Source organism: Aythya marila (genome assembly GCF_965140915.1).
Source record: "Aythya marila genome assembly, chromosome: 4".
NCBI lineage: Eukaryota > Metazoa > Chordata > Aves > Anseriformes > Anatidae > Aythya > Aythya marila.
The window spans coordinates 7,523,889-7,536,490 of NC_139045.1; the positions used below are offsets into that span (position 1 = coordinate 7,523,889).

The following is a 12,602-nucleotide window of genomic DNA, read 5'->3' on the forward strand; positions in this document are numbered from 1 at the left end:
TACAGGCTCTCTTTTTTCAATGGGAGTTAGGACCGGGGTGGCACCATAGGACCCCACAACACCTTAGGGCCGGGGTAAGGATACTGACCTCAATGCCTCGGGCACACAGAGGCCAGCAACTCCTCTGTGGGCAACAGGTGCGGATTTTGTGAGCGTATTTTTGTCATCGGGGGCATAAATGCCCGGTGGTGGAGCTATAGGAACGCAGCAGGGGTATGTGCATGTGTGCTCCGTGATGGTCTCAGCAGCCTTGGAGAGTGAAAATCCTCAGCCGGCTTTGTGAGGTTGAGATGAAGTGGTCACCACGAGAAAACAGCAGGGGAAAAAAAATAAAAAATAATAAATAAATAAATAAATAAATAAATAAGGTTTCTGGACCGTATCTGGAAACGAGACCGCGGAAATAGATAAATAAAGAGTCGTGTTTCAGCGCTCGTTTCGGAGGGGAGCTTGGCCAGGGATTTTGGCAGGGGTGCCCGAGCAGCTGCTCCAGCTAAAATCCCGATTGTGCGGGTGTCGGGGGCCAAGGGCTGATGGATCGCGCATCCTTCGTGCGCCGAAACCCAGCCCCGGAGCGGGGAGACCCCCCCCAGGAGAGGGGGACGGGGAAAGGAGGGGAGCGGGGTCCGCTCGCAAACCCCCCTGGGGACAAGGAACGATCGGGGCTTCAGACCTGACCCCCCCAAGTATGAAAGGCAGGGGTTTGGGGATCTATTTTTGTCCGGCCGCCAACAAAACCCGAGGTCTCTCTTTCCAGCGAGGGGCTAAAAATACCGCCCTTCTCCCCCCCAGCGCCGCCGCCTCTCGCTCCGGCTGCCGGGGGCAGGGGACGGGGACTGGGGGGGGGACGGGGACAAAACCCGGGCAGGCTGCGGGACCCCGGGGCGGGCGGCAGCGGGGCGGCCCTAGAGCGGGGGGAAAGCGGGGGAAACCCTCGTTTTAGCGCTCGGGGGGCCGGGCGAGCCCCCGCCTCGCCTCCCTGCCCGCCCCGCCGAGGGGAGGGGGCCGGGGAGGGCGGCCCGGCCGCCCGCCCCTCGGGCCACTGCCGCGCCCCGCCGGTACCCAGCATGGACGCGGCTTCGGGACGGGGCCCCGGGCCGGAGGAGGCGGCCGGGAAAGGGAAACAGGAGGAGGAGGAGGAGGAGGAGGAGGAAGAGGCGGCGGTGTACGTGGAGGTGTGCGGCTCGGCCCGGAGGCAGGGCGCGGAGAGCGGAGCCCGAGGGAGCGGGGATGCGGGCGGCGGCGCGGCGGGCAGGGCTGCGGGGGCAGCATCCCCCGAGGGGACGGGCACCCCGCCGCATCGCCCCCAGCGCCAGCACCCGGCAGGATGCGGCTCCGGCTCCGGGGGGGCGGCCGGGACCCCCGACGGGCGTCCGGAGCCTTCCTCCACCTCCTCCTCCTCCTCCTCCTCGTCGTCGTCCTCGTCCTCCTGCCCCTCGCCGGGCAGCAAGGCGGGCGGCCGTGCCTCCGAGGGGGAGCCGGCTCCGGCGGAGGGCAAAGCCTCCTCCTCCTCCTCCCTCGGGTACGAAAGCGAGGAGGGGGAGGCCGTGGCCGGCCGGCCCCCCGGGGCGCCCCCCGTCGGGGGGGACGAGGCGCACTACATCAGCACGCGGGAGATCCAGCTGAGCGAGGTGGACCACGACATGGACTTCGACGCCGGGCTGGCCGCCCGCTGGGACTTCGAGGACGACAACGTGATCTACTCCTTCGTGGACTACGCCTCCTTCGGCAGCGCCGAGACGCCCGGGGAGACGCCGACAGAGGAGGACAATAGCTGCTACCTCAGCACGACCACCAGCGAGCCCAACAACCCGACGGACAGCGCCAGCGCCGCCGAGATCGCCAGCAGCCGCTCGGAAAACGATACCCCCGGCGGGGACAAGTGCGACGGCTCCGAGGGGAGCCGGCCCCGGCGGCCGGGCGGCCCGGCAGAGAGCCCCGCGGGCCAGCTTCTCCTATCAATCAAAGCCGCTTCCCGGGCTATAAATGAGTCTAGCAACGGGCAGGAAAAGCAAAACGCCGTCCACGCTGCCAAGCATGAAGGCGACATGAGCCTCCGTGTCCCCACCGCCCCTGAACGCGAGGCGAGCCGCGGGCAGGACGCCGGCCACCAGCACCACCAGCAGCACCACCAGCAGCACCAGCAGCACCAGCAGCAGCAGGCGAAGAAATTCATCGCGGTGCCGGCGCGGCTGCAGAGCGGCTGCGGGGCCGTGAGGGCGAAGGAGGTGGGCGAGTACTCGAGCGGTGCCTCCAGCGCCGTCAGCGAGCTGGACGATGCCGACAAGGAGGTGCGGACCCTGACGGCCAGGGCTTTCCGCAGCCTGGCGTACCCTTACTTCGACGCCCTCGCCCTCGCCTCCCGAGCCTCCTCCGCCTCTCTGCCCGACCATGCGCTGGGCTCCAGCCGCTGGTCCACCTACCTGGACCTCAAATGCGGCAGCCTGGGGCCGAGGGCCGAGCCCGGCCTGCCGCAGCTCTGCCTCCGCTCCGGCAAGGCTCAGCCCAAAGCCCTGGAGTTCGTGGTCAGCAAGCTGGACGGCGAGATCGCTCACGTCGAGGCTCCGCCGCGGGTGCTGAGCCTGCTGCAGCCGCCGGGCTCCGGCGCTGCCCCCCGGGCCGCCGCCGCCGCCGTGCCCCCAGCCCCCGAGGCTGGCGGCGGGGACCCCCCGCGCAGGGACCCCCCGCATCCGTCGCTGGAGGGGACGAGCAAGAAGTCGCAGTTCGCCTCCAGCCTCCTCAAGAACGTCATCTCCAAGAAGATGCAGCTGGAGCACGAGTTCAAGATGGAGCGCGGGGAGATCTCCGACACTTCCTCGGCGGCGACGGACCGGGACCGGGACCGGGACCGAGACCGGGACCGAGACCGGGACCGGGACCGGGACCGGGACCGGGATCGGCCTCGGGAGGGCGGCGTGCAGCGGCAGAGCTCCCGGCACTCGGAGGGGGGCTCGGAGCCGGGCGTGCAGGCGGCCGAGGAGGCAGCGGAGGGCGGCGGGGGAAGGTCGCCGGCATCCAAAGCCTCGACGCCCCGAGAAGGGAGCCGCAGCCTCGACAGGGCGGCCGCGGAGGAGCCCCGCGAGGCTCGGCGGGGAGGCTCGGAGGCGGCCAGGGCCACCACCTTCCTCCGCAGCCACAACAGCGCCTTCAGGACCTGGAAGGAGCGGGAGGCGGAGAAGAAGGAGGAGCGGGCGCCCGTCGGAGGGCACAAGCCGTCCCCGCGGCGCGACCTCCCCGGCGGCAGGGCCACCAAAACGTCCCGTCTCTTCGTCCCCGCCGTCCAGCCGGCCTCCGGCCCGGAGCCCAAGGAGCCCGGTGGCCCGGGGGGGGTCCCCGCCTCGCCCCCCGCCGCCAAGCCCCGCGGCGCCGAGCTGCAGATCAGCCTGGGGGGCCGCGATCCGCCCTTCCCCATCGCCGAGCTGCTCACGCCGCAGCTGGGGGGCCGCCCCGTCGAGGAGAGCCGGGGCCAGCCGCCCAAAGCGCCCAAGGGCGACGGTGCCGAGCGGGTGCCGCAGTTCCTGGTGCGGGACGTGCGGGAGGGCAAGGGCAAAAGCCAGGCCCCCCTGCACCAGGTGCGGGACGTGCGGAAGCTGATCAAAAGCTCCTACAGCGGCGACTCCGGGGATAACAGCAGCGACAAGGGCAGCGTCGCCTCCGACCAGGGGGCCGCGGAGCACAAGCCGAGGCAGCTGGTCATCGCGGGCATCCCCCGAGCCCTGTCCCCCGTGGTCATCACCTGCCAGGCGCTGGGACACGCCGGGGCCAAAGCCACCGACGGCGGGGGCAAAACGGCGGTGACAGGAGGGGGCCGAGCGCTGGGCTGCCCGCCGGAGGGCACCGTCCTGGTGCACCGCACGTCGGGGCGGCTGCCGGTGGCCACCATCGCCCCCAACAAGAGCGACCCCCGGCAGCCGGCCGTGCTGAAGATCGTCGCCAAGGCCGGGGCGCCCTGGCGGCACCAGCAGCCCCCCGGGGCCGCCGATAAGAGCCGGGGGCCGGCGGCGTCGGGGGGAGGAGGCAGCGGCGGTGGCGGCGGCGAGGAAGACCCCCGGGAGGAAGGCAAGGCAGCGCCGGTGCAAAACGCGCTGGAGAAGCTGACGGCGGCGGTGCGCAGCATGGAGGAGCTGTACAGCTTCAGCAAGCGCGAGTGGAAGCGCAAGAGCGACCCGCTGCCCATCACCGGCAGCCACGTCCTGTCCCTCATCGCCAGCCAGGAGCGCGACGCCGGCCCCCGGCCGCCCCCCGCCCCGGAGCCGCCCCCGAAGGCGGAGGAGCCGCCGCCGCCCCCCAAGGGCCCGGCCCCGACGGGCACCGAGCGCCTGCCCCGCCGCCCTGCCAACCCCGCCGCCGCCTCCGACAAGGTGTCGGCCAAGGCGGCCGCCTTCGAGAGCCTGGCCCGGCAGCGGCAGCGCGGCCCCGCTCCCCCCCGAGCCCTCCTGGCCCTCCGCGGCCCCACCGCCGCCTCCGCCGCCGCCCCGCCGCCGGCCAAGGCTCCCCCCGACGTGGGGCTGCGGGGCCCGGCGGCGGCTCCGCGCTCCCTGCTCCGCCTGCCCGCTGCCGGCACCGAGGGGAGGCCGTCGGGGGAGCCCGAGCACGGCCCGGACTGCGGCAGCTACCTGGCGCTGCCCCTCAAGGCAACCACCGCCACCACCGCCCCCTCGACGGCACCCAGCGGCGGCCGCCCCTCCGCCGTGTCCTCGGTGGCGGCGGCGGCTGCGCTGCGGAGCCTGCAGCCCTTCGGCTCTGCCAAGCCCTCGGGTGGACCCAGCGGCTCGGCCGCCTCCACCGAGGCTTCCCCCACCGCCGCCACCACCGCCGCTACCGCAGCCCCGGCGGCCGTCGAGGCTCCACCAGCCGCCCTCTTCCCGCCGCCGCTGCCGCCCTTCGCCGCGCCGCCGCCGCAGCTGCTCTGCTTCTCGCCCTCCGTGCCCGCCGCCGAGCCCCTGCCGCAGCGCAGGGTGCTGCTGGACGTGAGCAGCGGGCAGTACTACCTGCTGGACGCCGCCCCGCAGCAGCCGCCCAAGCGGCGCCTCTTCGACCCCGAGACGGGGCAGTACGTCGAGGTGCCGGTGCCCGCGCCCGCCGTCGCCCCGCTGCCGCTGCCGCTGCCTCCCTTGGCCCTCAACGCCGGCGCCTACGGCACAGCCTACATGCTCTACCCCGGCCTGCTGCCCGCCGCCGCCGTGCTGCCCGCTGCCGCCCTGCCGCGCCCGCTCTCCCACCCGGGCAGCGATGGCAGCGCGGCGGCCGAGCCCGGCAGCCCGGCGGTGGAGGCCGAGGGGCCTTACTTCGTGCCCGGTGGCGATGGCCCGGCTGTTGCCTCGACGGCGGCCTCGACGGTGGCGGCCAAGCCGCTGATCAGCATCACGGCGCCCGCCGGCGGCCCGCGGCTCGTCGCGCCGCCATCCTTCGACGGCACGACCATGCGGCTGGTGGTGGAGCACCGGTAGGCGGCGGGGACAGGGCCCACAGGGGTCCCCAGAGGAGGCCAGGGGCGAAGCGGTGCCCACACAGCAGCAGGATTGTGCCCGTGGCCCCTTCTAGCCAGAGCCTGCCTTGAGCTCTCCTTTCTTTCCGCTCCTGTATTTCACCCCGTGTTGTATTTCATCTCTGCCTTCCTTGCTTGTTTTCCTCCTTTCCCACATCTTCACTCACACACCGCGCCGCCGTGCCAGGGACTCATCCCTCTTGGCCTTCGTCACCTGATGGCTTTTGGCAGCACGGTTCTTGCCTGGGTTTCCTGCCACCTTTTTCCTTTCATACAGAGGAAAACCAAAGAAAAACAAACAAACCAACAAAAAAAAAGGATGCTGATTTCCAGCTGTAGTAGAACGTACAGCCTGCATTCACAGCCGGCTCAGTGAAGCAGCAGGCCAGGTTTAGCAGGAGTAGGGACCGGTCTGTGGGAAACTGCAGGGAGCTGAGGAACATCTCACACCCCCAGCGCTGGGATGGGCTCTGCTGACAGCACAGGGCTGCCTGAGCACGCACGGAACAAAGCTGGGATGCTGCTCCTTCGTTCTCGGCAGTAGCTTAGGAAATTAGCAGCAAGAGCATCGTGGCAGAGCAGGAGATGCTGTGCGCTTCTCTGGAGGAGTGAGGATTGCTTAAATGTTTGTGGCAGCTCTCAAAAAATCAACTTTTTATTAGTGACCCTTCAATATAATATTTTTAGACCCCAGTTCTAAAGAAGACAGCACTTATTTTTCTTTAAGACTGCAGTCTTTTCTGCAAAAACTGATGATTTTGCTGCCAGCAACAAGTTTGTCTCAATAAAACAGAATTATTAACACGAGGGTGAAACTAAACTACACCAGTGTGTTCCTTGCCCCAAATTTCAGTTCAGAGAAGCCCGTAAATGTAAGATCAAGCCTAAATTGTTTTACATAAAGCTTTCTTGAGGTTGAAAATTTAAGATATTAATGCAAATCCTAAAAGTCTGTGCTTGAGGGTTTGCCACTTGGGAGGTTTTCCTGCACCCGTTTCTAAATCCTTCCTGCATATCCACCAGGTCTGCCTCACACACCTTCAGAGATTTCCTGGTATTTTAGCCATGCTGATCTGTTTTACCTGGCAAAGTGTTTTTTTCTACATTCAATTTTCTCACTGATGGAAGCTGGATTTCTGTGTGTGAAGGCTTCGCTGGGACTTTTTTTTTTTTTTTTTTTTTTTTTTTCACGTTTTCATTGCTGTTTTATAAACTTCGTGATAAATTTCCAAGTTGTTTTTTAAGACCCCCATAGGCTGCCTTTTTTATTCTTTGAGGTGAGGTGTCCAAATCAAAAGGGGATACATATGTAGGTCATTAAATAAGATCTTTCCCAGATACTTTTACAGCAAAGGGGAAAAATGCATTGAAGTAATCAGAACCCCAAATTTCTGCTGCAATAATAGCAAAGTTTCTGTGAATGTGTATTTTATTTTTTTTTCCACACAGAGGAGAAAAATAACCTGCTTGCTGCTAAGGAAGTTTCAAGGTTTTCTCTTTTTAAAGGAAACCCAAGGCTTTAGTTTCCATGAGTAACTTGCAAAATAGAGGGAAATCAGCTGCGACTGATATTTGTCTTCATAAGTGTGAGGTTTTGTTTCAAGGGAATTCATTTGTCCACAGGCACAAACTGAAATTGCCCTCAGGATGAAATGCCCTGCAAGTATAAAGTTAGCTAGCGATTTAACATATATCTTCTCATTTGTCTTCATCACTGTGCAAATTTAATGCAAAAAAAATAACATCCTGATCCTTTCTAAGAGCTTGAAGTGCCCAGCTAGAGCACCCAGCGTGTCAGCTTGACTCCCTGCTCCTCAGTCGCGTGGTTCGCAGTCGCAGGCCTTCACTTTCTGCTGGGATTCTGGCTGAAAGCCTCTTAAAGAAAACAAATGCTGCTTCACTGTTTTCATGACCCAGTCATTCTGTACTCATTATAATTAGAGCATCAGCATTAGCAGAACGGTGCTTGGGACTGCCGGGCAGTGCAGGTACCTGAGCAGGTTGTCCACGGGGATAGCAGTGCGCGTGGTACGTTCGCTACATCTGTGTTCAGACAACATTTGCCTCCTATCTCTTCCTGTATCGGTGCTCGGAGCGAGGTTTCACATTGCAGTTTACAAGATACAGGTTTGCACACACAAACTCAGGGTTTACAGTTCCACCCGGTGGACTTGAAAGGAAAAAAAAAAAAAAAAAAAGCCTAGAAAACAAGTGCCCAGGGTTTCAACACGTGTTTGTTGGAGGAAGATTTTGTAGGGACTTTTTTGTTGTTGTTCTTTAGCTGCCTGTAGAGATGAGAGCAATGAAACGAGGCGATACCAACAGCTATTTATTTTCTCAGGGGAGGTTTCTTCAGGGGAGCGTGTCACTTCTCATGATAAACCATGTTTGCCTGGCTGTGTCGATGACTGAACAGACCCCGTGTCTGCATGGAGGAGGGTCGGTTTTGCAAGGAGCTGAGCTTCCCAGGCCCAGTCCAGCGAAGCCCTCGCACGCACCCCAACTTCAGCCACCCACGGGGATTCCTGGGGGCCCTGGTGGTTGCCCACCGGTGCAACGCTTCGCTGAACTCGGCCCAGGGCGCTGGGTGCCTTGCAGACCTGGGTACCCGAACACCTGGGTGAGAGCAGCCAAAATTCACCCCCTGCTCTCAGCAGGGCAAATCCCGTCCGCCCCTCGAGCTCCGGGTCTGCGTCTCCCCAAATTTTAGGTCGGCATCGGTTTAAGTGACGTGGCGGGATGGGAGGGATGCGTGAGTGTTGTTCCGGCCCTTTGCAGCGGGGCCGGTTTCACTTGGGTAAAATTACTCCTTGGTGAATGATTTAAAATGTATTTATGGGTTGTGTGTGTGTGTGTGTGCGTGTTTTTTTTTTTTCCTGTCTGCATTCAGAGGTGCCTTTACTATCTAGTGTTGATGGCCAAGTGTCATTCCTTATTCTCATAAATTACTTGTGGCTACCCCGGAACACATACAGTATTTTAAAAATGCTTGTGTTTTTTCCCTTTTTTTCTGTTTTTTTTTTTTTTTTCTTTCTTTTTTTTTTTTCTTTTTTTTTTTCCCCCCTGTTTAAGGGGGTGGCTTATCAGTGTAAAGACATTTAAAAGTGCACGTGTGAAGTAAGGACAGTGACTGTGGAGGGAATGTGGGTGGTGTGGCTGATGGGAGAGCGGTGGGGTCTGAGGCAAACAGGAAAATGCCGTGAAAGCAGTGCGTGGAAAAAAGAAAAAAAAAAAAAGGAGTTATATAATTGGAGAAAAACGGACTCTTTGAGCTGCTTTCAACGTCGATGACACAGTGGGGAGCGTGCAGCCGGAGCCTGGAGTGGTCCCACTGTGAGGAGGCCGCGTGGCTCCAAGAATTGCACTTCGTGCTGCGTGACGCCGGGATCGTGTGAGAGCAGGCTGGTTGGAACCGCTGGATGCCAAAGGTTGTGGCGGGATGAGTAAGCATTTGTATTAGTGGGTGGGGTTTGTTTTTGTTTTGTTTTGTGTTTTTTTTTTTTTTTTTTTGAATGTTATGACAAATAAAATGTATTTTTCAGTAAAAGACACACTGCAAGTAAGCCTGCTTGATCATGTTTTTGCAGAGTTTCCCTTCCTGCTGTATGGAACAATAATGACAGTGACGTTACCTACCTGAACACATAAATGGTAAAGAAGAAAAGACTTCAGTGCAGAGGGAATGCAAAGCCTCACACTGAGTCTCCCCGAGTCTGTTTCTGACCTGACCTCACTCTGCTTGCTCAGCCCTTTGGGGACAAGGGGAAGCCAGGGACATTGCTTCATTTGATTTTTATTCTTTTCCCAAATATAAATTCAATTCAAAGGGAAATTCATGGTTCCAATGCAGTAACTTTCACTGGTATATCAGGCTGGGCATCCAAGGAACTGTGTCTTTGTTGTGGTCTCTTGGGACAGCAGTTGGTAAAGCAAACAATTTTTTCTTTTTCTCGTCATCCTCTTTGCTATTTTCCTTGTCTTATATTGCCATATGATCAATAATAAGATCACCTCGCTGCTAGAGAGCAGTATTGCTTGAATTATTGCCAGGAAAAGCCCTTTGCTGCTTTAATGTGTTGCTTTTACCCCTGCAGAGAATGAGTAGCTCTCTGATGTTAAGCCTTAATGCTTAAAAAAGCATGAGTTAAACACCAACAATTCACAAAACGGACTTGAAAATTTTAAGATTAGTCCTTCAGTTTAAAAAAATCCTTCCTCTTCTCAATTTTCAGTATGTAAGAGGCAAATTATATCATCCTTTACATATATTTTATTGTATAATTACGTATTTTAGCCTTTTAACCTCATGCCTGAGATACTTAAAGGAAAACAGATTTTCACCTCATCTTTTATTTGCAAGTAATACAACCTGGAGTAAGGCACCTATTATCAGTCTGCCACGTTATTTCAAGACATTCTCTTCCTACCATGCTGAAAGCCCAAGTTTAATGGTAAAACAGTGGTTTGGTGCTTGCAATATTCCCTCTTTCTGGGTTTGAAATGTGCATCTTAGCTTTGCATCTAGGATAAGTGTCATCAGTGACTTAACTGCCAGTGTATAGCTAATGATTCTTATCTGTATCTCCCGGTATGTACGGAGATACAAACCGACTGATTGAGATTGGGTGGAGAAAGGAAGAATTGGGAAAAGGGGAAACGAACTGGGGGAGAGCGGAGCCACGCAGCCTCATCTCAGCAGGAGCAGGCTGGGTGATCCCAGACTATCACAGGGCAACCAAAAGAGAATCAAATTGTGGGAAGATAGTGGAGAGAAGGGCCTTGATCGCCTTGTTCGAACGAGAGGAGTCTGAAATCACAAAGGGAACTGGGGTTGTCAACTGGGAAATTAGAGACTTTTTGCCAAGAAGAGTCTCCGGAGCCTTGAGCCTGCTTGCCATGCAGCTCTGTGAGGAGCAATTCCCATCACTGCTAGCTTCGCCTGATAGATGATTTAAGCCAAAAACTCTACTACACAGAGGTCCAAAGTGCATGTGTCTAGAGAAATGAACTCTTCCCTGTCCCCAAGAAGCCCTGTCTTGCAGCCAGTGTCCATTTGCCAGTAGCATTTGCATCTTACACTGCGAGAGTCCACTGAAACTAAGATGGAAGAGTCACTTAGGCTGCCTCAAATTAATCTGAAATGTCAGGTGAAACATATCTCGGATTATCAAGGGTTCGTGGAGAAAATCTTCACAAATGGTCTTCAAAACATAACTGGTAGGAATGATGTAGGAAAGGTAGAGGTGCAGCACTTTTCGTCAGAAGCAGTGGGAACAAGGCAAAAGGAGAAGAGATTCCCTGATATCAAATCCAAGCAAGCAATCCGGGATAAAACAAGGCAATATGGTACATTTGGGGAAAAAATAAATAATAAAAACAAACAAACAAACAAACAAACAAACAAAACCATGCCTATTTTACAATAGTTATCATCCTGGGTTGTTACTACAGAGAACAAGCAATTTGCTTGACAATCCCAAGCTGTATCCCTAGGGTACCCACCTGTTTTATTTTTGAGGTACCTATCATCCAGTTACCGAATGAGAACCTGATGCTGCACATTGCTGCCTGCCAGCCCAGCACCACGACTGCCCTGCTTTCCCTTGACCTCGGCCGGAGCAGGCACGCATTTCAAGTTGAAAATGCAGTTATCAGCCTTGCTCAATCAGGCCCTCTGTTTGGTTTGCTATTTTTAACAAATTCCCCCTGCATGCTGAGGCACACGGACACTGCAGCGTGCCTTATGTGTGCTCTTGACTCCTAAAAGTATTCATATTTAAGGACTTTTATTTTCCTTCTGTTCTGTAATCCCTCTGTAGCCAGACAGCTCAGCATCAGATGCCCTCAATTACTATTGCATTGTTCTTTCAGTGGCTTTTGATTAGTAAGGATTAAATATTGGTTCTTCATGTATACTTCAGTGTGAGATATCATTCAATTGCTACCACTGCTGATTATTTAAAAGTACATGTAATAGTCATTATTAAAATGTGTGTTACATATTCACCATTAACCCTCCATGGTCTGATAAGCATCCCCAGTGTTTGCTTTGGTTGTAGCCCTAAGTGTGTTTTCTCTTCAAATGCAGGATTAAGCAGTGTATTAATTTCACCTTATTTTTATTTGTTGTTTCCGTAGCTATGGAGCCCACGTAAGTAAGCCATTGCCTTCCATTACCCAGCTGTTGGCCTAAGACCCTTCTGGCATCCCCATTATGTCCAGCTGTTAGGGTCAGATAACTTCGGGCACAAGTGTATTGCTGCCGTTCCCGGGGGGAGCCTCGAGGACATTTATCTTTTCTGAAGGAGTAACATGGGCCTCGCAGGCTCCATTTGATTTAGTTTCAAGGGATGCTGTCAACGTTGTGGAAGCCCTAATTTCAGAATGTCCCGTTCTGAAAGAGCTCTGTTCAATAATTCAGATGGTCATAGGATTTTCCCTGAGAAGATGTGTTGGGACTTGATGAGTAAATAAAAAAACAGAGCACACAGATCAGTATCTCCAGGGGACTTGACATATTTATGTAAAACAGACCTGTGCACATTCACATGGAAGAAAAACAAACTCAGTGCTGTTGGCCAAATACTTGGCAGCGGCCAAAGTACCTTTCATAGTCAGGAAATACTTCATCTCTACGAAGTGTTGATGCAGAGGAGGAGCAGGTGTGTTGTGCCTCTCCTCCGGGTGCAGCTGGATGGGTACCTCCAGCACGTGGTTCTTCACGCTTGGGCTCCACCACCCACTGCAGCTCTCTCCATCTCTTGGCTAGAGTGGGGGAGCCCCAGGCAATCAGGCGTCCAACTTACGTTGTTGAGTCCTACGTGGTGGGGAATGAAATGGTTCCTCTTGCACCCATCAACACCACTCCTTCTGGCTATCCCAAGCCCAAAAGTAACAGACCAAACCAAGACTGAAAACAGAACAATTTTTGCATACTGTATTTTTGCCTGTTTCATTTATACTTCAACTAGAAGAAGTCAGCATCATCAGGAAAGACAGCAAGCAGACTGTTTCATCCCGTTGATAGTTTGATTTCTGAGGATTGGGTACTTTTGGTCTTGTACAACATGAAAGGATATGGGATTATTTTTTTTTTTTTTCATGTTCCTGTAAT

At 56.6% G+C, this 12,602-nt stretch overlaps 1 protein-coding gene across 1 annotated transcript; it reads left to right on the forward strand.

Moving 5' to 3' along the window:
- Positions 1-1,628: 1,628 nt before the first annotated feature.
- On the forward strand, positions 1,629-5,461 carry LOC309877344 (uncharacterized protein C4orf54). Its single transcript, XM_082758615.1, has one exon. The coding sequence runs from the start codon at positions 1,644-1,646 to the stop codon at positions 5,448-5,450; it is 3,807 nt and encodes a 1,268-aa protein (XP_082614741.1). The 5' UTR covers positions 1,629-1,643; the 3' UTR covers positions 5,451-5,461.
- The last annotated feature ends 7,141 nt before the right edge of the window (positions 5,462-12,602 follow it).